At 36.1% G+C, this 27272-nt stretch overlaps 1 protein-coding gene across 1 annotated transcript in view; it reads left to right on the top strand.

The window, feature by feature from the left end:
- ANKRD26 (ankyrin repeat domain containing 26) overlaps positions 1-27272 on the top strand; it is a 94526-nt gene that overhangs the window by 51436 nt on the left and 15818 nt on the right. Inside the window, exons 27-37 of the mRNA XM_070946608.1 lie at positions 1649-2605; positions 3048-3200; positions 3911-4086; positions 4248-4341; positions 4624-4701; positions 9989-10123; positions 11826-11938; positions 13104-13245; positions 15342-15632; positions 16076-16311; positions 18248-18494. Of these exons, the coding sequence (XP_070802709.1) occupies positions 1649-2605; positions 3048-3200; positions 3911-4086; positions 4248-4341; positions 4624-4701; positions 9989-10123; positions 11826-11938; positions 13104-13245; positions 15342-15632; positions 16076-16311; positions 18248-18494 (2622 nt within the window). The remainder of the gene's footprint in view (positions 1-1648; positions 2606-3047; positions 3201-3910; positions 4087-4247; positions 4342-4623; positions 4702-9988; positions 10124-11825; positions 11939-13103; positions 13246-15341; positions 15633-16075; positions 16312-18247; positions 18495-27272) is intronic.

Below are 27272 nucleotides of genomic sequence, written 5' to 3' on the forward strand. Positions count from 1 at the left end.
TTTTGCAACACAAGCTGAGTCAAGTTTGGTGAATCTTTGGGTGGGAGATTCTCAGGGAATATTAACAATAGACTAGATTAGCGAATTATAAAACATCTTTGTAGACAACAGTGGCAAACATTTTTTCAAATTATTGCAAAGATAATTCATGGATGACACCATGAATTTACTAGGACTCAAGTGACTCAAAGGAGACGTTTTCTTACCTTAGAGTTCATTTTAGTCATTTTTCAATTTAAAAAAATATTTATCCTCATCCTCGACTTTTGACCATGGTTGAGACAGGAATTTGCATCATTAAGTGGTACAGTTGTAAATGCGACTGCTTTTTTTTAGCAGCAGCAATCCAGCAGCCCTGATTGCTGTCATTAACTGAACGTCTGTTTGTTAGATGAGTCAACTGCCTGCTGGCTTTCTACAATCAAGTCAGTGGGGAAGCCAGCAGAAAGTTGGAAGCCCCAGGAACTGCCAAGTGGAGGTTAGAGTGAGGAAGTACATGGGAATGTTGGATCTAAGAGCGATTTGGATTTTCAGCACTGAATTGAAAGGTTTCTGAAACCTTTCAATTCTGGAGCTTAACATTTTCCAATGGCTGAAAATCCTGCTTCTATTGGCATGGAGGATTTTCAGCCCCTAAGCAGAAAGGCAAGACTCTTAGGACTGAAAATCCTTCATGCCAAAATCCAAGCAAGATTTTCAGCCAGAAAGCAGAAAGATTTTAGAAGCCTTTTCGCTCTGTGGCTGAAAATCCTACTTGGATTTCTGCATGGATTTTTTTCAACCAGCCCCGAGAGATTAGAAAGAGTTGTCCCAGCAGATGGTGGTGGTTTACAACTTTCCCTGCCAACTTCCTCTGTGAACAGGTTGTCAAGTACTCAGATTACAATCACATAGGGCACTGTGATGGCCATAAATTCAGTCATGGATTATAAGACTTTCGTTTACCACCAGGATAACATCAACCCATTGCTGAATGAGTGGTCATAAATTGTGAATTAACTATATTTAAAACTTTGTGAGCATAATCTGCAAGGAACACATTTTACATAAACATTAAAGAAAAAGGCACAGTATGGAATTTGTTTCTTATTTTTGTTAGTTCAATTCTCTCTCAAATTCTATAGACAGACTATAAGATGGGTAGCTATAGAAGTGTGGTTTATAAATAAACTTAATAAATGTGATTTCTAATTAAATTTTGGTTAAGAAATTGAGAGGGTTTTTTAAGTTGCTATAAACCTTTTCTCTTTAAATGATCTCTATGGTAGACTAAGCTTGATTAAAATTAAGAAAATTTGAAAGGCGCATACTATTTTGAAAAGAAAATACATAGTTGTCATATTATCACACATCTGTTATGCTCTATTAGAATGAAAAGTAATTATTGTTCAGACAAAAGCTACCAGATTTTTGTTCTCAGTGTGTTTGATGAATGATTGGAAAGCCACAATCAGGATGCACGTGTAGCAACACCTTCCACATGGTCTCTCTTAGGAATTCATGAGAGACGTAATGTGTCCATTTCTGAAGTAATGTTTAGATATTCTGAGTGTTATCTGTTGATTGATTGATCTCCTAGAATGTAGCTTACATCTCTGGATTTTATGAATTTATTTATTTGTTATTCTTCTGCTTATTAAATATTCAGATCATTGATAATCATGACCATGAAAAAGAATTATTACACAGAAATCAAATACTCCAAGATGAACTTGCTGTATTAAAATTAGAACTTGATCACATCAGGATTCAGCATCAGGAGTATGAAAGCAAATATTTGGAAGAAAATGAAAGTTTGAAAGAAAAAAATGAAGAACTGAAAAAAGAACTGAAACTAAATGAAGACGCTTTGACTCAAACAGTTTTTCAATACAATGGACAAATAAATGTATCAAAAACTGAGGTTGCAATGGTAGCATCCAAATTGGAACATTTCAAGGAAAATAAAGAAAGGTTGGAAATAGAACTTGATTCACTACGTTCTCGTTTGAGTTCTGCTCTTCAGGAACTTGATCGTTGTCAGGTATCAAAAAGTGATCTTGAACGATTGCTTCAGCGAGAGAGGGATGAATGGCTCCGCTTAAAAGACAAATTAAATCACGATGTATGTACTGTACGAGAAACAAACAGTGGCTTGTCTCAACAGTTAGGGAAAGCTGAAAGTAAAGCTAATAGTCTAGAAAATGAGCTTCACCATGCAACCCACAGTCTCCGGGAAAAGAACTTGCTGTTAGATAGTATTCAAAGAGATCTAAACCAGTCACAATGCCAACTGAAAGAACTTGAAAATGCACAACAATTTGCAAAGGATCAAATAAGCAAATATGTAATAAAACAGGAATCTATGCAAGAACGTCTAGCACAGGTCCAAAGTGAAAATCTCTTACTTCGACAACAGCTTGAAGATTTTCAGAACAAGGGCATTATCAAAGAAAAAGCAGTGACTGATGTTCAAGATAAATTCAGTGATATTTTTAATAAGCTCAGAGCTGATACTGAAAAGCAAGTTCAGATGATGGAAGAAAGAAATAAAGAATTAATCACAAAATGTAATAATTTAAAGGACCAAGTCATTAAATATGAATCTGAGAAAATAGACAGAGAGGTAAGTATGATTTATGTTCTGTCAGTTCCATCAATGTAATCATTTTTCAGGATACAGATTTGTAAACTAAGCTTAATTTTCCCTTGGAGACACTATATTAATTGAATATGGTAATGATGGACTTTATAAGGAAGTGAAATATTGCTGTTTTACAGCACAACTATTAGATGGTATATGTACAATTAAGCACACTTCAAAGTTATTAAATAATTTTGCATTCCTTCTGCTAGTAAATTGTTCATTGCTTCGGTTGATATTGGTCAGGAAAGAAAACTACTTGCGTATGGTATATATGAACATAGAGACATATACATAAATGCATAAACTCCTATAAATATATGTCATTGAACATTTTTACCTATTATAAATATTACTTAGATAAATTAAAATGCAACCATTTCAGTCTATTTTGTATGAATTATTTCATTAAAAATCTTTTTAGAGTACAATAAGGCAATTGCAGCAAGAACTTGCAGATTCCCTCAAAAAGCAATCCATGACAGAAGCTTCATTGGAAGTTTCAACACGTTATCGTATTGACTTGGAGGAGGATAAACAGCAATTTCTGAAGGAAATAGAAAGGATGAAATGTAAGGTATGCTTACAACAGTTTATTAAATGCTTTATATCTTCTACTATGGGAGCAGAAGAGATGACATCCAACACTTTCTGATGTATTAGTGTTTGAAATAGTTTTGCCATGGTTCTCTTCCTACATTGAGAATACCTTCCAGAAAGTTGAATATTATTCAGCTCTCTGGCACTTATACTGTGGGATGCATAAAGGTTATGGTGTCCTCCAGGCTACTCAACCTCTGTATGTAATCGGTGCATTAATTATTATCAAAGATTATAAGTGCCTATAATCTGGGTGCCTTCTCTATGCAGATAACATTCAGGTTTCTTCTTTCCGTCATCAAGGATGCTGAGTTTATTGAGTTGCTGCTTGGGCTAGATTGAAGACATTCTGGTTGGAGGAAATCTCAGCAAATGGGGAGGGACTTTTCCTGTTTTGTTCTTCCTTCAAAGGATCAGTTGTAGATCTGCTCTTTGACAAAAAGTCCCTATTTGGCATTTGTTCATGATGTTTCATAGTATGTGAAATAGTTGCTTCTATTATATATCAACTAGTTAATTCCTAGTAAAATTACTGCAATGTGCTCTTTATAGGGATGCTCTTGAAGGAGATTTAGAAACTTCAGGAGTCTAGGATGAGGTGACTAGGCTGTGGTAGGGTATATCATAGCAGGAGCACATTGCACCTATTTTTTGGCTAAGCTACATTCAAATTCTCAAATTTTACAGTTGCAAGATTCAGAAGTACAGACTATCCAGTGTGAAAGATCTACTCATGAATTAAGACATGCTTTGGATATTAAGGAACGTGAAGCAAGTGCGGCATCTCAGAAACTACAGGATCTTCTGGTAGCATCATCAGGAACAAATAATGCTATAAAACAATTAGAAGAGCACATACAGAGGTAAAATATGCTGAAATTTAAATGTACTAAATTATGAGAATTGATAAAAAAATATTCTGCAATGTATACTTCCATATGTTATAGAATCATTGAAACATATAAAAAAGAAGAAATATAGTTGCATTGTATCCTGTTTTGAGACTATATGTTTTTCTTTTAAGACTTGAAATAGAAAATGCCAGATTGGAAGCTACAACAAACCAGCAAAGTAATAGAATTGAGATACTTCAAAAAGACCTACAGGATAGTGTTTCTGTAAGTCAGCCATAATATTTTTGGGAAATAAGATTTCATATTTAATTCCTTTATTGTTTTTTATAATTTTAAAAATGTAATATTTCAGACAGCTATTATAGCATACTGAATTAGTTTCCTTCATTTTCAGAAGTCATAAATAAAATTATTGAAATTATTGAAATCGTGAATGTAACAATAGTAAGGAATCTAAATAACAAAATAGATTTTTAGAGAATTTCTAAAGACTGAAGACTTTTGCAACTTGCATAATGACTCTTGATTTCTTTTGTGGTGATCTAGGTTCATAATCGTCTTGAGGAATTGATAACCAGCTTACAGACAGCAAAAATCAATCTAGAGGAACAACTAAACCACCAGGTATCCTGCTTATTTTCATAAAAATGATACGATCAGCAGTATTTTCGAGACAAGGATAATTCACATATAAGATAATCAACACATTTCACTTGTAGATCATTCCCTTTGATTTCTGTTAATCTTTATATATTGCACAAGAAAGAATCATAGCTATCAGGCAGTTTAAGAGAACTGCACTGGCTGTGCAGTTTGGGTGTCTCGTGGACATAAAGTATAGCCAGTTTTATTCACAAATACAGGGAACTAAAGTAAATTGAAAGAAGATTCTTACAGTAATAATGTGTGAATGAGTGCAGGAAACAAAAGCTAGTGATATTTGGACTCTTGAGAGCTTTGGTGTTCTTGCTTTTTTTAAAATAGATTAACAGTATTGGAGTGGACCTTGTAGGTTATCTAGTCCAACCATCTGGCCAAGCATTTTTGTATAAGGACATTGCAGAATAAAGGGAGAATAAAGGTGTCCATATAGTTAATTATCAATTATTTCTGAGAGAATGATATAGCTAATGTAGCATATTCAGAACTGAATGTAATCATATATGGAAGAAAACAGCCAATCAGTGTTATTTTATTATTGTTTTAATTGTGATTATTAATTAAATATTCTTCTTAGAGTCACTTTACTATTTGAAACTCTTAAAAATCTCTTTTAGGACTTGAGAGTTTTTAAATTACATTCTTGTAAACTTGTAAATTACATTTTTTTTTTGTTTTGAAAGCAAGTCTTAAAGTGGAAAATCAGTGACGTGAAACACAGTTTCTTAATAGTTTTATTTTGTATTCACTAAGACTAAAAATTCTCTTTTCAGTTGATACTATCTTTGAAGTTTTTATGGGCATGTCCATATAAATTTTTGTGGCATTAAAATAGTTTGTCATTGCCTTCTTTCAGCATGTTTTCCAATTTCATATTCTAGCCTATACAGTATAGATAGTCCTTGAATTATGATTGCAATTTAGTTTGGAATTTTGGGTGTAACTCTTTAACATTTTTCATTTTTTACTTTATTATATAAAATACAAAGAAGAAAAGAAAATAGGAAATTAAGAGAGGGAACGGGGAAAGGGGTGTGTGAGATACAAGGGGGAAGAGAAAAAGAAAGAAAAGGGGACATTGATTTCCAACTCTTCCTGGCACAGTACAAAATAAACACATTCCAACTTCATCTTTTTGCTTTTAAACATTAATATATAACAAGCCATTTCTATAACACCAAATCTTTCTAATCAACAAAACCAAAGTCAGAGTTTCTTTTTTTTTTCTTCACAAACACAAATTCCAGAAGTGATATCCAAATAAGAACATAATTTCCTCTTTAAATAGTCAATTTAACCATTCCTGCTTTATCTTCCTTGCTATGGAAATAATGTGTATTTCTATTTGCACCTAGTAATCTTTGTGAATTGTCACCATTTTCATTTATAGAATTTATTGTATTCTTTCAAATTCTTTGGCCTTACTGAAAAAAAAAAGGGGGGGGGGCTTTTCTTTCATCCCTTTTTTTCCTTCAAAGTACTAAACTTTTTAAAATCAAAAAACCCCCACTTTTTTAAAAATCAAAACTTTCTAATACATCTTTTTCTTTGACTTCCTAACATACAAGCTTTGAAGTTCAGTATTGGATTTAGCTCCCTCCCTCCAAACTACCCTTATAGAATATATTTTTTCTTTTATAAACATCCTTTTTAACATAGAGTTTTTCTTTAAACTGGTACATCATTTTCTTTAACTTTCTCTTAATACAGGTACTCTCAAATACATTTTCAATAGCTTTGCCTAGTTACTTAAGCATTTTATTTATATATGTATATGTATGTATGTATGTATGTATATGTGTATATGTGTATATGTGTGTATATATATGCGTATGTATGTATGTATGTATGTATGTATGTATGTATGTATGTATGTATGTAAAAAAATACATTTTCAAATTTTGGGTCAGACCTTTCAGCTGTACATATCAGACAGAGAAACCTGATTTCAGTTAACTCATTAAGTTTAAGTCATTCCTTCCAGCTTATCTTCATGGGGTAAATCTTTTTCTTCTCTGGAAGTATAGGCCTTTCTTTTTCTCCAATCTCAAAGTATCTCTAATACTTTGCACCACCAACTTGGCTTCCTCTTTTAGTCAGAATCAAGATTTTAGCCATCCACAGGTAAGAAGATCAAGCTACCAGTTACTACAATAGTAAACTAAAATCACCACTTTCAATCTTTATCTTTCTGTCAGCTTTTTTTCCCCCTCAGCACACTTCCTTATTTGGCTTGCGTTAGCAGCCTTCTTCCTTGTTCTTTGAGACAAAAAGAGATCCCTAAAATAGCATGGATCTTCAAAAAATAGCAAGCTGTTGCTAGAAAGAGCCTCTTTTAAATTGGCTTAAGATAGAATAATAATTGTTGAAGGTGATTAAGAAGAGGTAGGCTTAACTTACTGTCCGTTTGAAAGGTGAATTTCAAAATGACGGCTTCTTCAACCCCCAAACAGATTGCAGCTTTTGGCATGTAGATAGCTTTGGAGTTCAACTTCAGAAACTGTTTGCTGGCTTACAGCTGTATTGAAGGGTTGTGAGGGGAAGTTCTTCAACACACCCTGGCTGGGTGGGTCATAAAAGCTGATGGGATATCAGTCCCTTCAGTTAAAAGGAAATCCATCGAAGATCTCTCCCCAGGTGTATGTTCAGTTAGCTATGTTCCCTGGAAGTGAATTTTGGGTGTAAGTCTTGATGGTCATAAGTCAAGGCACCATGTGCCCAGACCCAATTTTACAATCATTTTTATGGCAGCCATTAAGCAAATCATTGGGTCATTAAGCAAGCCATGCATTTGGAAGTCGAAATCCATTGTACTGTACAAAAACTTGCAAAAGATATCACAAATCATTGGACTATAAAACACCCATTTGGATGTGAGAGGGATCTGGCTGCAGAGCCTTGATAGTACAGGGGTTTAGTGCACCCTGTTATTAACACAGCTGCCTGCAATTTCTGCTAGTTCGAATCTCTCCAAGGCTCAAGGTTGACTCAGCCTTCCATCCTTTCTAAGGTAGGTGAAATGAGGACCCAGTTTATGGGGGCAATAAGCTGACTTTGTATAAAATATACAAAAGAATGAAGGCTATTGCTTAACGCATTGTAAGCCGCCCTGAGTCTCCGGAGAAGGGCGGCATATAAATCAAATTAATATATATATATATATATATATATATATATATATATATATATATATATATATATATATATCACCCCATTGATTACCAGAAGGGCGGCATATAAATCAAATTAAATAAATATATATATATATATATATATATATATATATATATCACCCCATTGATTACCAGGGTTGATTTGGCTGATCTGTCTGGATAGTCGAGTATCGTCTTCCTCCCTCATTGCTCCATGTGCATCCCTCCCAAGCTTGGTAGAAGAAGACAACCATCCCAGATAGAACAAGTATACCGATCTTCGTCAAAGTTATATAATAGCTGCACTTCCCTAGAACCTCCAGACAAGCACTCATTCTGAGACTGTCATAACTCTGAATGGTCATTAAACAACCAGTCATAAATATAGGACTACCTGTAATTCAGGGATTTTTTTTTGCGACCTCCCATTCCAAACACTAATCAGGTCTGATCCTATTTAGTTGATGGTCAAACAAATAAAAATATAAGTGGAAATTTGGTATTATTATTGATAATTTGCCAAAATGTATTCACTTTGAGAGCTATTGGTGTTCTGAAACTAATTATGACTAATGGAATATTTTGCAATATAATTGTTACTATTAGATATAAATATTTCAGCTGTAAAAACAATAATGTGAATAAAAAGATCATAAATATTTGAGAAAGTATTTTGTTTTTATCATTACTAGACTGTAGCATAGCCAAAAGAAACATTTCAAGCAGCGTGAATTGCTGCAAGATCCAATCTGGGTTGGTCACCGGGACCAGAGGGTTAGTCTTCCAAGCTTCAGATTTATGCTAGAGCCCATCCTCGGGGAATTTTTCTCTACTGGAATGTGTACTTTGGGCTATTCTATGCATCATATTTATGTGTCGCCTTCCTATTGGTTGATTGGTGTGTGAGTAGCTGACGATTGGCTGTTGCTTTCTTGTGCAGCCACGGTGTTCTAGTTCATGTAGGACAGGTTCTGCAATGAGTCCTGATATTGGGATCCCCTGGGTGTCCTTTTTATTTGCTCATACATTTCCCTTTTGAATATGAAGAAATATGTTGGCAGTACTGGAGTAGTTCATGATTTGTGTCCTGGTTACGTTGTTCTGATCTGTGTTGTACTCTTCTAGTTTTTTTATCTTTTACTTTGTATGCTAAGTGAGAGATGTAAATAGGGACACTATGTCAAAGGAGGAGACCATGATCTCCTCAGGAGTCACATTTAAGGCTTGTAGTTTTGTCAAAAAGTGTGAATTGCTTTCTAATGGCTTTAGATGGCAGTTGGTACTGGATAAAGTTTAATTCTAGGCAGGGTTTAATGTTAATTGTGCTCAAACACAGCCTTATATTGTGCTATGGACACATTTTATAAAATCATATATAACCTATATGATTATTTATATTTACAGAAATGTAACAGTAATATATGTGGAGATACAAAAGAAGGAGACTTTATGACATGATACTTATTTTATTATTTTAATGAAAGTCTTTGATTCTGTGGATGTCTTTGAATAGGCATGCGTGCTTAAAGTGTGGATTTTCTTAAGAGCCTATTGTATCTTTGCTTAATACTGTTCTCTTCTGAGAATAAGAATGTACTTCATAAATGATGCTATCATTTATGCAGCCATTGATATGTCAAATTAGCAATAAAGATGTAAAGAAAATATGAATAATAGCATTTGAAATGGATTTCAAACACGGACTAAACAGCTGTGGGTGTGAATCCTGCTTTTGTATTAGAAATATAACAAATTTTAGGAAAGAAAGAATACCAACCCAGTCTCCTTTTAAAGAGTCTGACTGTGTTTTGAGCAAGATGGCTATAACCTTGTCTCCCAGAGCTGTAAATCCAACAGTCTGGAGCATTTGTGGATAACCTTAAGTCTTCTGCTTGTCTGGAAAAGAATTACAGAGGCAGTATACTTGTTGGCTCTTCATTTACCATGGTCATTGGCGCTGTCTTCAATCTGCCATTTCCACACAGAAATCTGATCTTTGTCATCTGAATTAAATTCGGTATCTACATAAAGGTTTCTTGGCTATTTCAAGGGCTCCTTTATAATGATTTTTATTCAGAAGCAATTCAATTTCTCCTCAGGTCCAGAAGGAAAATATGCTTTCAGTAACTGCACAAGATGCTCAGAATTTGTGGGAAGAAGAACTGAAATTAAAATCAAAACTTGGGATTCGCCTTTCTGAGCTTGATAAGGAAAAGACAGAATTAATATCTCAGGTAGGTTCAGTATCAACAATTCATTGTGTTATAAATGATGAAGAAACAATTGGTATTATGGTTGAGGTATCAGACTCAGACTAGGGAGAGCAAGTTTAAGTCCACATTCAGCCATGGGAAACTCACTGAGTCTTGGTGCTTTAGACCAGTCACTAAGTCACTCAGTTCAAACTACCTCACAAGGAAAATTGAAGAAATAAAGCATTCATATGAGCTCCTGGAATCAATAAACAATAAATAAGCCTTAAATATCTTGGATTCAGAATTCGTTAAGGATTTCATTATGTATGAGATCAGAACCAGAAGTTATTTGGATGAGAGAAGCAGTCGTAACTGATTCAGATGTGGAACATCATGCTGTAAGTCTTTTGTCTCATAGATTTTATAGTGGGCATGGATTTTAATGGCACAGATGAGGGTTTTTTAATGTTTTTATATTATCTGCTTATCCTGCCTAATTGATCTAACTGATAGATTTACAATGCTTGTAGGAAGCAGTATTTTTAAATCCTGCTAGCTATTTAAATAATAAATTTGTACTAAGAATTTTGAAAGATCATAAATAAATAAAACAATATTTCATAAGGTTCAGATAAATACAGTAGAAAAACTATTTTTACTTCTGTAGGAACTGAAAAAAGTTGAGTAAAGTTCTTTTTAACCATTATCCTTTGTGAGTTCTCCCAAAGACAAAGATGCTAACAAAGCCCAGAAAAAAATAATATAGGGGCTTTTGAGCTAGATTCCTTTAAATTCTTAACTTTAAATCAAATAAAGAAAATAAATAAAGGTCTAGATGCCTGAATTTTGCAAAACTTTGGCCACAGGAAAGGCATCTGGCCATTAAAACACTCTACTAGCTCCATTCAGTTGCCCAGACTCCACCCCGCAAGGGATTATGGGGTCGTGAAAAGAAGATGATGATGATGCCTGAATTCTGCAGTTTTGAGCCAGAATGATGAAATCTACATATTTGATAAAATATTATAATTTGTGAATTTTATAAATAAGTGTAAAAGAAATTGCTGGACTTGAGACAGATGTCTAAGTGCCTCTGACATAACATAATTCAATCAGCTGACCAAGTCATTGCACAACTGCAGCTTGCAAAAGAAGGTCACAAAATTATTTAGGACAAGAGCTCGATGAAGCAAAAATAAAATTAAGACCTGTTTCAATTCTCAAGATACCTGTACTTCCTAAAATGTTGTGATTGCAACAATCATTAGTAATTTGATCTCAAGGGTTACTGATTGACAATGAAAGAGATTTCAATCCTTTTTGACATGGTTTGGCATGCTGTTAGCCTTCACAGATAAGTGTGGTTCAAAAATTTAATTGGAAAGCTTATGAAAACCCAAAACTTTGTTCCAAATTACCTTATTTTTTCATAGTACATGCTTCAGCTTCTTAGCAGAAAGTTTTACCAACACTGGAACTTTCTCAGAGATTGCTGCTGCACTATAGCATCAGGATGCTCATTTAAAATCTGGGCAGAGTAGCAGGGTCTTAATAAAACTGTAATTTTGAAAATTATGGAAATAAATATGTATGCCAAGAAATAAAATATATTTCAATATAGTCATTTTATTTCACAAAGCTTAAAGTGAAAGTGGAATACCATCACAGATTTATCTGTGCATTAAAATGTATGCTGTTTAAAATGTTATCAAGTCTGGAAATTATGTTCTTATTCTTTTAGTTTGAGAATGAAAAGAAAAAAGTAAAGAAGGTACTAGAATTAAAGCGATCAGTGGAAATGCGACTAGATCAAGAAATGAAAAGGAACAGTGAATTACAAAAAGAATATCATGGGTAACTTTTTATTGTAAAGATGCTTTCTGTGTATAGAATTTTTATTTTAAATATATTTAACATTGCTATAATGAAATAATCTTACATATAAAAGCTAATATTCCTGTTTCTGTGACCTGTTTTTCCTGCATGTTATGCACTACCTCTTGATTTATAATATAGGTGCAAGTAGTCTTTGTACTATAACCATTTGTTTAACAACTGTTCAAAGTTACAAAGGACCTGAAAGCAGTGACTAATTAGCAGTTCTTGCATTTTCAGCTTTGGCAATGTTCCTGGGCTTATGATAAACTTGAGTGCTTGGCAACCAGCATGCATTTACAGTACTTGCAGTGTCCATGGGTTATGTGACCACAATTTATGATCTTCCCACGGGACTTCTGAAAAGCAAATTAAATGGGTAAATTTGTTTAGAGACCATAGTAAAACAGTTGTAAAACTGGACACAACTCACTTAAAGGCTGCATCACTTAGTGACGGTTCCAGTCCCAATTGTGGTCATCAAGAACTACTCATTGTCCTCACTTAACAGCCACAATTGAGCCCAGTCATTAAGCGGTGCAATACATGACCTGACTTGATTTTACAATGGTCATAAAGTGAGTCACTATGTTAGTTAAGTGAATCATGTTTGTTAAGCAAATCCATTCCCCCAAATAGTTTTTTCTTTTTTTTTGATGGAAAGCAGCAAAAAACATTGCAAATAATGGTCACATGACCATGGTATGCTACAGGTGGTTGTAAATGTGATAGGGGGTCAAATACCCAAAATGTGATCATGTGACTGCAGTGGGGTGTGCCAATCATAACTTTGAGGAGGGGTGATAAGTAACTTTTGGGGACTTTTTTGAAACTTCGTCTGGTTGTTAAGCAAGAAGCAACAAATGCATGGTGTTAAAAAAGAAATGAAGACATACTGAAGTGCAAACTATTATGTGAATTATTAATTAATTCGTGCATCTATAGTATCAGAAAAACAATGTTAAATTGAAATTTTGGTCATTTTAAAATTGCTATTTGTAGAGTAATGAACAAGTTCTAAAAAATAGCAAATCATTATTTTTCAAATTCTTTCCACTCATTCAGCCTGGTAGAATTGTGCAGCAAAAATAACATCTATAGTATACTTTAAACAATTGCAGTAATTATTATTTTTTTTTTGCAGTATAAAAAAAGTTCTAAAAATAACCAAAAAGAAGTTAAAAGGTTATGAGAGTGGAGAAAGTTCATCTCAAATCAGCTTACATGGAGAAATAAAGAATAAATATTCAGAAATCGACAATGAAGTTGGAAAATTAAGAAAAAGGGTATGTATCAGCTATTACTTTAATTTATTTAAATTTCACTCTTCCATGATAACACTTACATGGTCCTTGTACTAGTGAACGACAAGTGCCAAGCCCAATTCAGAGTACTAGTCATCATCTATAAATAAAACAGTACAGTGGGAAATTGGGTTATTTGACTTTCCTCTTTAAATTGCTTCTTTTGTGAAATGCTGTTTAGGTTTGGATCTGGGAGCAGTCTCTTTCCATGGGAGTCTCAAGACTTGAACAACTGGTTCCCTTTCTTGTTGGCCTTCATAATGAAACAAATCTTTCATTTAAGTGGGTAATGGTGATTTGGGCTGCCTTTTTTAGACTTTCATTCGATGCGCAATTGGCTGCTTTATATAATGTTTAAAATTATAAAAACTATAAAAGTACCCAGAAACCTGAGATAGGGGTATTTATTTTTCTTGACTGTACACTGCCTTGAGTCCTACGGGAGAAAGGCAGTATAGAAATATAATTAATAATAATAATAATAATAATAATAATAATAATAATAATAATAATAATAATAATAATTTATCTGTATATTTTGTGCCTTTGAATCAGTGTTGACTCCTGTTTGTACAAGTCTCTGCACTTTTATATTAGTTTCCCATTTCAATTTTTTTTATTGTTTTAAATCATTTGAACATAGAATATATTGACTAAAACTTAATATAAAACTTATTAAATTTATATGCTGCTTGAGTCACCTTATTGGTGAGGGGAGGAGACATATGAATTTAATAAATAAAGTATTAATTAAAATGTTTTTGGTCCACTTAGCTGTTACTTCTCTAATGGACCTAATGGAGCCTGCCCATTAGGTTCGTAAGTCAAAAAATTCACCAAATGTATCAGACCAATTTTACAAATTTTTAAAATTAAATGCATTAATTGAATCAAATGGCTTGTTAAATAAATGAAGATCTGACTTACTTCCAGCCTGCCGCCAATCAGCTGTTTCTGCCTCCACTGATCAGCTGTTTCCGGTACCGCCTAAGGAGGAATTAAATTGCCTCCAAGCAGCTCCGTTTCAAGTTTACAAAAAAACCCATTTGCTGAAGCATCTTCAGACAGCTGCCCAGAGTTGGGGTGGGGCAGTAATTTACAGAACTTTCCACTGCAGTTGCTTAAAAAAAACACGACCTGCCTCTTAGCTTAACAGTCTCTAGCCAGCGGGAGATGGAGGAGGGGTTTTACAGAACTCCGCTTGCAATAGTAACAGAGATGGAAGGGACCTTGAGGTCATCTAGTCCAACCTACTGCTCTCACAAGAGTATTTCTGATAAATGCCTTATCCAGTCTCTTCTTAAAAGCCTCCAGTGATGGGGCACCCACAACTTCTGGAGGCAATTTAGATTTAAAACCTCTTTTAAAAAAAAAACACTGTCCTAATCCGCACAAGCCTCTCTAGGCAAAATCCGAAAACTCATATAAGTAGTTTGCAAATTTGAAAATCAGCAGTTTAGAGAAGAGATACAGCACACAACATTATAGAATGCTTTGTGTAGATATTTCTACAAGCAGTTTTAAAGTAAATGCAAACAAACTATCTTTACAAAGAACTGTACTTACAAACAATACTGTAGTTTGCAAAGTATAGTACAGTACTTAAAAAGAAGCAGAGCAGTTTTTGTTACTACAGAGTAACAAAAAAGAATATTTTAAAATACTTACAGAAGCAATTCTAGCACTACAGTACAGTTCTCAAGCCCAGGCAGCAGCGGACCTTCCGTGCAGCATCAAAAAAACAAAAACCTGGGGGCTGGGCGGACTGCAAAGACACGGGATCTTGTTTGGCCATGTGACCAAGGACAAAAAAAAAAAAAAAAAACCTGCCGGCTTTCAGAAATTGAGTTGTAAACCCAAACAGGCCAGGCAAGACACAGAGTTAAAAATGGTGGCTGTTGCAGCTGTGACTGAATCCAAGTCACATGGCTACAGAGGCCTGTTTTTGATCGCAGTTTTGAATTTCTGAATACATTCGTTCTGGTGAAAATTCACTGAAGGAACCCTCGTATCTGGGGGATTACCTATATTTTGAAAAGCTGGTAGTCTTTTTCTTTAAGTGTTACTTGCTTGTTCAGGTTGATGAACTTTCTCGCCATTTGGAGGTTGAGTCAACAAGAAGTACCCAACTGGAATCTACCAATTGTGAACTACGTGAACAATTAGCATCTATGAAGTTATTCCATAAGAATCATGAAAAATTAGAAAAAAGCAAATTGCAACTAGAAGAAGAGGTAGCTAACCTCAAACGCCAAGTACAGGGTAACTTAATAGATCTCAGCCAAGTGGAACAATACAAAAGAGAGATCGAAGAACGAGCTAAACAAGAGATAAGACAAAAATTGGAAGAAGTCAATTTCTTTTTGCAGGTAACTTACTTACTTATTTCCGATCTTTATTATTTTTATTTTATCACTAATTCAAGACAGAAAACATATGCTATTCCTTCTTCCTCCTATTTTTCCCACAATCACAAATCTGTGAGGAGGTTTGGGCTGAGAGAGAATCACTGGCCCAAAATCACCCAGCTGTTTTTTACACATCTAAGACAGGACTATAATTCACAGTCCCCTGGGTTCTAGCTTGGTGCCTTAGTCATTAGACCAAACTGGCTCCTTTAAATAATTGACAAATATTAATTGTAAATTATTTTGTTGACAAAATTGCTTAACATTTTGATTTCATCAGGTTGCTACATTCAGATTATGAGAATATATATAGCAACTGAGAATATATTCTCAGTTAATTGTATAATTAAGATTTGGGTGTACAGCAAGGACTTTTGTTCTAAATTATACATTTTGTGAATTAGACACAGGCTGCTTCTCAAGAAACTTTGGAACAAATAAGAGCTACTAGTAATGCTTCTTTGAGAAATCAATTGGAGAACAGAATTAAAGAATTAGAATCAGAGTTGGCCAAATTTAAAAACAGCCATCAAGATAGCATATTACAAAAAGAATCTACACATACAGAATTGGAAAGATATAAAGGATTGTATTCAGAAGAACTAAAAATACGAAAATCTTTGGGGAGCAAATTGGATAGGTAAGTAAAATATTGTTTCAATTCTTGTAAAGTTGTATTTTTTCTTATTTATTTCAGATTGGATAATGTCAATATGAAAAGAAAATTTTAGTATTGTAATCTCACTATGATAGCCGATACCTGGTTACTGCAAAATATTCTGTTCAATCGTTTCAAAGATACAACATGTATTTATTTAGTAAATCTGTATGCCATCCATCTTACTACTAAGCAATTCTGGATGGCTTACAATACCATAAATAACAGAATAAAACAACTATAACATTGGACATTAAAAATAAAATATTAAAACTAATATTAACATAGAATAAATAATATTAAATATAATATTTAATTTAATATTTAATAACATTTACTATATACTATGCTATATATATATATACTATATATATATATATACTATACTACATTTACTATAAAGCAGAAAATATTTCTTCAGATTAGTTAAATACATTAGGAAAATAACCTTTCTGTTTATACTTCTGTTTGTAATCTGAGAATATAGTTCTGCAAATAAAGTTCTTTTTGAAATATATGATGAAGACTTAAATATTCAGGGGTTTAGCTTGTAGAAATATAAAAGAAAATGGAAGTGGGATATTGGCTAAATAAGTCCCTAATATTTTATCATTGTTCAAATAGATTTTACCCTCATACTTGGTTAGGCCTGGGAGATGCACTCTGTCAGGCTTGTAATTTTCAGATGTAGTGTTTTCTCCAAAACAAGGGTGATTCTTTTAGACTCCTGTCAGCTTCGAGAGAGAAGGGGTTGATAGAACTGGAGAGAAGGTATTTTATCTAATCCTAATTAATGTATGAAATGAACAGAATCTTGCTGCTTTCTTGCTGTGAATGAGAGAAAGGTAAATAGATTTCATCTATCTTATAAAGTGATGGTTAGGTTTAATTTAGTATAAATTATATCACCCCACCCTCCCAAGCTTAACAATCTTCTGCTAACCGTATTTCCCTTTCCACCTGAAAGGTCTAAATGTATCGTTTCTAATGCCAAACTTGGAAAACTAGCTTGTTAGGAAAACTATAACATCCATATGCTTTTTTTACCATTACATAAATGATTGATTATTGCATACTTAAAATTTGTACAGAGTATTTTATTTTGCAAATTAAATGGAATATTGACATTGAAAAATTGAACATTAATTGAAAAAGAAAAAAATAGAAAGAAAAACAATTACTATGTTAAGGACTCCCAATAGGTATTGACTAATATTTTATGGCAGGAGATACATTCCATTAAGAATAAAATGTCTCTCCTTGTGTTTTATTGATATATTTTTTTAGATATGTATCCTGCCTTTTCTTCAGGAACTCAAAAGGCAATGTACATAGCACTCTCTCTGTTTTTTTTCTCCACAGTTTTGAGATAGATTGAGCTGTGTGAGAGTGATGCTCTAAAGTCACAGAGAGTGATAGCCTAAGTAAGCTTTTATAGTTAAGGATGCTTTTAAGCATGTTTACCAAGTCCTGGCCCAACCCCAGTCTTTTTGGATCTGTCCGATCCAATTATTCTAAGGACCCCAATAATTTATACTGAGGTTTTAAATCAAGGAAAAGAAAGACTTCATATTCTGCTTTCCAGAATCCTCACCCACTCCCAACTAAGATTCTAATTATTACAGGGTGCTAACTGTGCCTGGACATATAGCTTATTTTAGCACAGGAGGATAGAGAAAACTGTCAGGACAATAGAGAAAAAAACAAGTGTTGATTTTTAATGACCATTCCAGAACTTGGAACATAATAATGAGGCCTCTATTTAGACTGGTTAAGGCTCTGCATAGATATATTTCTGGAACAGGTTAGAGATACATTACATTTTACCTGGAGTTCTGACTTTTTTATGCAATTAAGTGCATCATTATTCTAAGATGATAACTTGTTTAACTATTGATTTGTTCCAAACCTTTTGCAGAGCTAATGCGAAATTAGCAGAAGCCAATACTCAACTCTATCATGAGCGTCACAAAAACAAGTCTTTACTTGCCAACAGCTTTATAAGTGGAAGCCTTTCTTCAAGTCCTGTACTGGAAACAGTTCAGATGGGAAATCTTGGCAACAATTTAGCATTAAATAAATCTCTTAACCTTGGAGGAGGATTCCTGAACACAAATGGAACTGCATTAGCCTCAAAAAACAGAGTGGAAGCTTACTTAGCAAAGGTTAGTAATTGTGAATGTCATTTTAAGCTGTAATTTCTGTTCTAACTTTAGGTTATATTTAAGTGAAAAGTTATTTCATTTTGCAAACAATCTTTAACTCCTTACCTTGTTTTAGGCATAGCATTTTTCTAAGAAAAACAATGAAACCCCCAAATACTTAACATCTTAATTTCTATTGTTCTTTTATGGAAGTTTAACTATAAAATTATGCATAGATAGGCTCTATGGAATGCTTAAAATACTGATTGAAATTTTGAATATTATTTAAAAGTCAAATTTGATTGTTTTGTGGTTTATCAGTTAAATGTGTGGCAAATTTTAGAAACATGATACTCGTCCCATCTTTAGAGACTGTTATGCAGAATTTACAAATAGCTGGAGTAGCTGCAAGAAAGTAAAGTAAGACAGAAGGCATGGGACCTGTCGGTTCTCAGTGGAAAAGGCAAAAACATAGGGCAGAGGTTTCAGCATAAAAGGTATACTTCCAAAGACTCCAAGATGGCAATGCTTAAGAAACAGGACCTGGAATGTGCTGCCCTATTCCTTCTGTTGGGATGGGCAGATAGGGAGAGGCATTTTACAGTTCTACAATTGTACTTTGATGATGATGATGATGATAGCAGCAACGTCTTTAATTCTCTCCATTAGTTTGCCATCACTATAAACTGGTAATAAGGTGTACTGTAATTTAACACTTCATTTAATAACAAGAAAGGAACAATGAAACAAAATAGTGAAGTGTATAATAAATTGCCAACATATAATGAATTTTGAAACTTCTTACAACAAGTTCAGTAGTGAACATATTAATCCAAAATGAAAGGGGAAGAAAAGGAAGTAGAGATAATAAGTCTATAAAGGGATCTGAATGTAAAATTAATGGGAGTTCAAGAAAAAAGGAAAGATAGCATAAAAAGAACTGGGAAGTTGAATAAGGAGCGGTTGAAAAGTAAGGGAATAAGAGAATTGTATGCAAATCACAGCTTTTTCATTCCCATGGTGTTTTTTAGATATTACTGTTTGGTTAAAATAGAATTAATAGCAGAAAGCAACACAAAGCATTTTATAAAGCCCAACATTTCCCCCAAAAGCATTCTAATCAGAGATACCCTAAATAAAGTCCTGATCTTTCTTACTATGATACTTTGAAATTAAATAATAATAGTAATAATAATAATAATAATAATAATAATAATAATAATAATAATAATAATAATGGCTTTTGCAAGTTGTTTTCTGCAGTCTTCTCAAGTTACTTCATGTAAGTCTGAATTAGTTTATGTCTTATGAACTCACAAAATCCTCTCCAAAGCACATATAGCTTAATGTGACTGCTGAATTAATTACCCTTCTCTGCTCTACCTCTCCCCAGAATGGGACCTTCAGGCTCCCACCCTTGGCTACGCCTTCTTTGCCTCCAGTCTCCTGCCTCAGCCCATTTACAGCCTGCTTTCCTCCTCCACTGACCCTCCCCCAGTCATTCGTCCTGGGCAATGGGCCTCTGGCCCTCCACCCCCATGCCCTTCAGCCTGGCCCATTCGCCAACACATCATTTGTCTTTGTCTTGCCTTTGGCCACATGGGACAATTAGCCACCACCCAATTGGTGCCAGGCAGAAGCCATGATGCTTCTGGCTGCCAGTGTGCAATAGGCTATCGCTGGAGCTATGGAGGAGGTACAGCAGCTGAATGACAGTGATGCATGGCTTCAGGCACAGGGGAAAGCAACTTCTGGCATGGTGTGCAACAGCTGAATGGTAGTTACGCACGGCTTCAGTTGCAGGGGGAAGCAGCTTCTGGCATGGGAGGGTGCGGCAGCTGAATGGCAGTGGCGCACTGCTTCAGGCACAGGGGAAAGCACCTTCTGGCATGGACCGGGAAGCCAACTGCATGTTCCTCCATCAAGTTTTTATTTTTTTAAAATTTATACATATCATTATGTGGATGGTGTGGTGTTTGAGTATCATACATTTCAATACAGATAAACATTTTCATAATTATTACATTTTATTTTCCTTATTCCATATTATTTCCCCCATCTTTTACACAAAATTTTTATTTTCATATAAATATTAACAAGTATGCAATAACATCTAAATCAATATGCTTTAACATCCAGCATATTATCTTTCGTTATAATTTCAATAGTATAACCCTCAAGTAGAAAAAAATACAAAATTGCCCATCTGTTTTCTTTTCTCCTGTACACCATATTTCACCCAATTTTACAACAACAATCCATCTCCTTTCCTCTTCTTTCTCCTCCCTCGCTTCTCTTCTCCCCTCTCTTTCTCTCTATTTCCCTTCTCTTTTTCCCTCTACTTCCCTCTCTCCTTCTCCTTTCCCCTCTCTATTTCCCCTCTCTCTTCTCCACTTCCCTCTCCTTCCCTTTCTACTCTTCTCCTCCCCTCCACTTCCCTCTCTCCTTTCCCCTCTCTACCCTTACTCTTTCTTCCCTCCTCTCCTACTCCCTTCCACTCCACTCCATTTCCCTCTCTCTTTTCGTTGTTGTATATAATATTCCCAATACCTACAGGATATGGTGTATTTTCCAATTAATATCTCTTTCAACTATAACTATACTTCTTAAAGTTACATTCAAAAATAAAGGAAACGGACTTAATCACTTAAACATGTGTTATTGATAATAATAACAATCATAATTATAATATAATATTGATTAATCTTCATGTTAATAATTTTACACACATCATCATTCTAATCATATATATATATGCAACTATAATATTATTCTTTTAATACTAACATCACTTCATTGATCAAACAGCATACCATCTGAATACCAGTTTCTTACATCCTAACATTTCAAGCTTACCACCATTTTCATTCTTTGTGTCTGTTTTTCATCTTTCTTTTCCTAACTTATTTGACTTGTGACACATTGCTTTATACCCTTCCATTCTAAACTTCCACTAATATTTTTCCCCCTCCACATTATTATATTCAAGGACATGATACTCTGTTTTGTTATTCATATTCCCATTATTTAACTCTTCCTCTCTGTATATTTTAAAGTTTGTTAATACACATAAATATATCTACTTTCACATTACCTACGCAATAGTCATATTTTATACACTTTTAATAATACCATCATTCAACCTCTCGTTTCCAATTAATAATGAATTCTCATTCATATTTTTCCAGTTTCATATCTATTTGTAGTAATGTTTATCCTAATATTTATTTGTATTAAATACCAACTAATTGTCCAGCCTACAGTATATCATTCTAATATTAATACAATTATTAACATATAATCATGACATATCTATAACTTTTTTCTCCCCATTATCTCTTATCTACATCCTATCCTTTAATCCTACCTTTTTTTTTACTTGTCTCCCCGTTTTCCTCTTAAGTCTTTTATTCCATATACTTCAAATTTTAGATTCTGAATCCATAATTTAATTTTTTCTCCTTGCCCTGTCTTTTCCCACTGTTTAATTTGAAAGCTTTCTGCTCTAAATCCTATCGTTTCCCTCCAAATCTCTTCCCGTTCATCCCATTTCTTTTTAAAATCTTTTTAAATGTTTCCCCATCTTAATTCCTCAATTCTTATTAATTTTAATTGTGTCTCCTCCTTGTTATCTTCTTTTTGCTGGTTTCTCAGTCCTAATTCCCCTTCTGTTCCAGCTGATGATTCCATTCTTTCCTTCTTGTCCTGGTCTTTGCTCCTTGCCTCTTGTGTACAATTTTCTGGTCTTCTGTCTATAAGATCGAATATTTCCACTATGTCCTTGTGTAGTTCCAGAGTAAGGTCTTTAATGTCCTTAATGTTTTGAATCATTAACTTCATTCCGTTTGAGTCTCCACTATCATCAGTTCAGAAATCAAACCTCCAAGTCAAATTTAAATGTCTCATCAATGTTCAATCAGATCAGTTAGTTACTTCAGGGATCCTCCACTCCTCAAGTCGTTTTTGTATATCCAATAGTATTTAGGGGTTCCCAGACACAAATTCTTTTTTAATATTTCAGTCTCCAGTGGTTAGAAGGTAAATATAGTTCAACAGTTATTCCCCTTCATTTCAATATTTACTCTCAAGTTGCAAAAATTCACTGTCATCAGCAGATGGCGCTCTTTACTTACTCTGCTGCTTCTTTGCTTTTATTTTGACTCTGCTACCACTTTGCTTTTATTCTGACAAGTCCAATTTATTTCTCTTGCTTAGTTTAACTTATAACTCCGTTATTTATGGCAAATTGTTTGAAGAAAAGGTAGGTTCATAGTTCCAGCATCTTAATATGCCTTCTTAATATCACGCCTTTTGTTTTGGGGATTCCATTTCCAACTTAATTTTCTTTTTAAACAAATATTTACTTCTTTAAATTTCCAATATGCTTTTTCACAATAGTTACATGCCGCTGTAACAAATTGTTCTAAAAGATATTCCCCTTAAATTTTTGGGAGGTCCGGCTTCAGCTGTAAATCTTTTCTTACCCAGACAACACACCATTCACTGTTTCTCTGCTCATGCACAAACCTATGGTTTCTGGCTGTTCCCCGGCTTCATGGCAGCCATTTTAATCTCTGCTCATAGTCTTCAGGTGAGGGGGTTTTCCAAGTCAGGGAGGGGAGATGTGGCTCCCCTCAACCTGCAAGGTGGTCCCCCTTTGCTTCACCACCCATACAGGATGGCTGTGGCTTCAAATGAAGCCCCCAACAGGGAAAGCTCAGAACAGACCTGCAGAAGTCGCAAATCTCGCTTCGAAGGCACCGGAAGTTCAACCGAAAATCCTAAACCAACTGTTCAGTGTCAGGTAGGCAGGATCAATTACAGGGTGGCGTGGGGCAGGAGGCTGGAGTCCATGATCAGAGGCAATGGAAGGGAAGGGTCTTTTTTTTTTTTTAACCTCACAGCAGCTACAGGCAGAGCAGAAAACAGGCAGGCAGTGGTGGCCGGGGGCCTTTCCATTTTGACCCCTCAAAAGAGGGAGGGAGAGTGGAAAGGAAGCAAGCAAGGAAGGAAGGATAGATAGATAAGGGCCTGGGTATGGTTGTTCTGTCCCCAACCACATGCACACACACCAACAGACGTTCAAGAGTTAAAGACCAAACCAGCCGGCAAAATCCTTTTCCTTAAGATAACGGAGCTTGGCAACAACCTAGTGGCTGCCTGCCAAGAGTTTATTATTTACAAAGAGGAGAGATAACTTCTGATACATCAAAAGAAACAGCTCAATAATTACGGAGTTAATCAAGTCCAGAGATAGTCCAGCTAAGTCTTATAGCAAAAGTCCGGCAATGCAGAATGGCGTGGAAGCTTTCAGCTTTGTTCATCACAAGGTTTGACTGGCCTAATCTCGGGCACGCCTTTTCTTCTGTTGCATGCGCTTATCTCTGCGATGCTGGCGTGGATCCAGCCAAGACTCATTACCCTCATCATTGTCCATCTGTGGCTGCGTGGACGTGCTTGGCCCCAGCCCTATCTCTTGCCCTTCGGCGGACACCGAAGGCATTGCCAGAGAGGAGGGTCCTGGAGAGGGAGGCCTTGCCAACTCCTCTTCTTCACTGTTGGAGTCCTCTCCTGCCGATGACACAGGCTCAGGTAACGGAGCCACAACAATGGTGTCTGGCGACAGGGATCTCTGGGGTGCTGGGTGGGACCTTGGCAGTAGATCTTGACATGTAGGGTTTTTTCCAAAAGAAAATAGACTGAAAAAAAGAAAAATTAATTACCACAAAAGGCTGCAAGAGGGACAGTGAGGGGGAAGACATAGAGGCAGGCTGGGACATTGGGGAGGAAAAGTATGAGAGAGATGAGAGAAGCTGAGATGGGAACTTCTTGCAGCCTTCCACGGGACAGGGAACGGGAGTTGGGGGGCAGGGCGCAATGTGATCTCCCTCCCCTCCCCTCCCTCCCTTCCTTCCTTTCTTCCTTCCTTTCTTTCCACTCTCCCTCCCTCCCTTTAGAGGTCAAAATGGGAAGCCCGACCGCTGCCTGCCAGTTGTCCAGTCTGCCTGGAGCCCCTGACAGCTTTAAAAAAAAAACCTGTGGAACAGCCTCCCTGCTCATGGACTCCAGCCTCACGCCACCCTGTACCTGATTCTGCCTGCCCAACACCAAATGGGCAGTTGACCTCCCACTCCACGCCAGAAGCTGCTTTCCCCCATGCCTGAAGCCATGCACCACTGGCGTTCCACTGCTGCGCCCCCCCCCCCTCCATGTCAGAATCTGCTTTCTCCCATGCTTGAAGCCTTGCGCCACTGCCATTCGGCTGCTGCACCTCCACCATAACCCACAGCCTCTCCAATTGCCTATCACCCATCGCACCCAATTGGGTGGCAGCTAATTGCTCTGCGTGGCCAAAGGCCTGGGACAAACAGTGTGTTGGCAAATGGGCTGGGCCGAAGGGCGCGGGGCGGAGGGCCAGAGGCCCATTGGCCAGGGCGAATGGCCGGGGGAGGGCCAGTGGACGAGGGAAGATGGTTGTAAGTGGGCTGAGGCCGGGGGGGTGAAGGAGGTGTGGCCAAAGGTGGGAGATGGGTCCTAGACCCATCTCTCCCCTCATCCAATATACAAAAATAGTATACAACATACTAAAACAAACTTTATTTCTAAATTGGGGGCTTTTGGAGCAGACTGGACAGATGCAGTGAAGTTGCTAACTGAATGATGTTGCCTGTTAATCAAGATATTAAAGATACTGAAGACCAAAATAAAGCAATTCCGATTCTATGTAATTATTCTTGTAGGCATATTGTTTCTATGTGATGCTTTTCAAAATATTTTGTTTTATCATTTTGCTTTTTCCATGTCTTTTTATTATTTTCCTTTCTATCAATTGATTGTCCTATGCCTACTATTCATTTTTCCTTAAAAATAAATTATTAGACCTTTTATGAATTGAGAACATTCTGTTTAATAATCATTTAAAGATGAAAACTTGAGATAGATATATTAAATATATTACTACTCTAAAAGGCTGCTTACTTTTAAAGCATGACTTCAATGTGATGTTCAGTAAATTAAGTGGCTGTAAAGTAGAATTTTTTTCTATTTTTGTTATAGCACAGTTACTACTTTTATAAAGGTATGAAACTTTGCCGCTGACATTTAAAATAAGCTAATTTGTGCCTTAAGAATGGAATTTTTGCCACATAATATAATTTAAACAAAAAATGGAAGAGATAATAATACAGCTTTTAACATTTTATTACATTGTGGAATTTTTTTTATTGTGCTTAGTATGTTCTAAGCCAGGAGTGGGCAATTGTGGCTCTTTTACAACCTGTGGACTTCAACTCCCAGAATTCCTGAGACAGCTGTTCTAAGCCAATGATGGTGAACTTTTTAGGGACCGTGTGACCAAACTGTAACCCAAAACCCACTTATTTATCACAAAGTGCCAACATGGCAATTTAACCTGAATAATGAGGTTTTGTGAGGAATTTTAATCACTCTTTCACAACTTGACTTCTCCCTGGTGGCACTGGATTTCTTTAACAGCACAACTCAGGAATGATGGGAGTGTAGTGCAATAGCCTCTGGAGGGCCATCACATCCTTCCTCCCTCCCTCCTCTGATTTCACCTTCCTTCCTTTAATCCTGCATGTTATGGTTCATTATTGTTAGTATTTATTTAAAAATGCTGTGTAGCTTAGAAGCTGCATAACAGCAGCTGTTGTTTGTGGCTGAAGCTATCCCGGTTACTTATATACACACACACACACACACACACATTTTTATTCCACTTTCCCTGGGTCCTTGGGAAAGGAATTGCATCTTTTCCCCATCCCCGACTTTAATAAACCCTAACCCCCCTCGCAGCCTTTTAGCTTCTATTGTCTCATCTAGCTTCCCCCTCCCCTTAAAACAAGGCTATGGAAGAAAGCCGGGAGGGGGGAATCTAAGGGGGAGGGAAGAAGAGACCCAGGCAGATCCCTCTCTGAATAGCCTCTCACCCAGATTTCATCTGATTTCCTCTCCGATCCTCTGACAAACAGACCCCACCCCCTTTTTGGGACTCTTGACCACTGGGCCTTTATTTTTGCCACTTATTTGGGGGAAATTGGATTTTTATTGGGTCTTCCCCCCGCCCCATGCCAAAAGGAAATCCAGCCAGGCTTCTCCTAGAAGCCCCCATATCCTTCACCCTGCTCCCTACCCCCCACTCAATCCCACTTCGGGACAGTGGAGCATGCACTGGCATGTTGGAGCGACGTGGGAACGTGCCTTCTGACCCTCCAGCACTTGGCCTGCAACTCTCCGCACTCCTCCATGCCTGGCTTGCTGAGGTGGGGGGGAAGCAGCCCTGACGCCTCCGCTGCCTCCCCCCCATGGCTCCAGCCATCGCTGCCCTGCTTCCTGAAAGGTGCGGTGCAGTTCAAAGGCAGCAGCTCACGTCTGGAGGTGCCAAACAGCGGGACAGCTGTGAGAGCCGGGCCAGGCCTCTCCAGCATCCAACTCGCCAATGGTGCACTTCTGTTGAGCCAGCCACACACACCCCTACCCCCCACTGGGCTTTTGTGCTCAGTGCTCAGCCGGGAGAGGAGAGTGCTTCCCCACGCCACCTCTACTTTCTCTTGGCCCCGATGATGAGTGATCAGGTGCAAAAATAAAAAGAAAATATTTATTCTTCAATAACCATGAGAAATTAAAGAGAATGTGAATTTGATTTTTTTTCTTTATTTTATATAAGCACATATTCTTCATTTTAGCTGTTTAATTTGCATAAATCTTCTAAATGTCAAAGTACTATATCAGTTTTAAAAATGAATATTTCTACAAAGTAGAGCAATACAGCAGTGTTTT

This window comes from Pituophis catenifer, unplaced genomic scaffold (genome assembly GCF_029215685.1).
Source record: "Pituophis catenifer annectens isolate HBS135680 unplaced genomic scaffold, rPitCat1.0.hap2 SCAF_7, whole genome shotgun sequence".
Classification (NCBI taxonomy): domain Eukaryota; kingdom Metazoa; phylum Chordata; class Lepidosauria; order Squamata; family Colubridae; genus Pituophis; species Pituophis catenifer.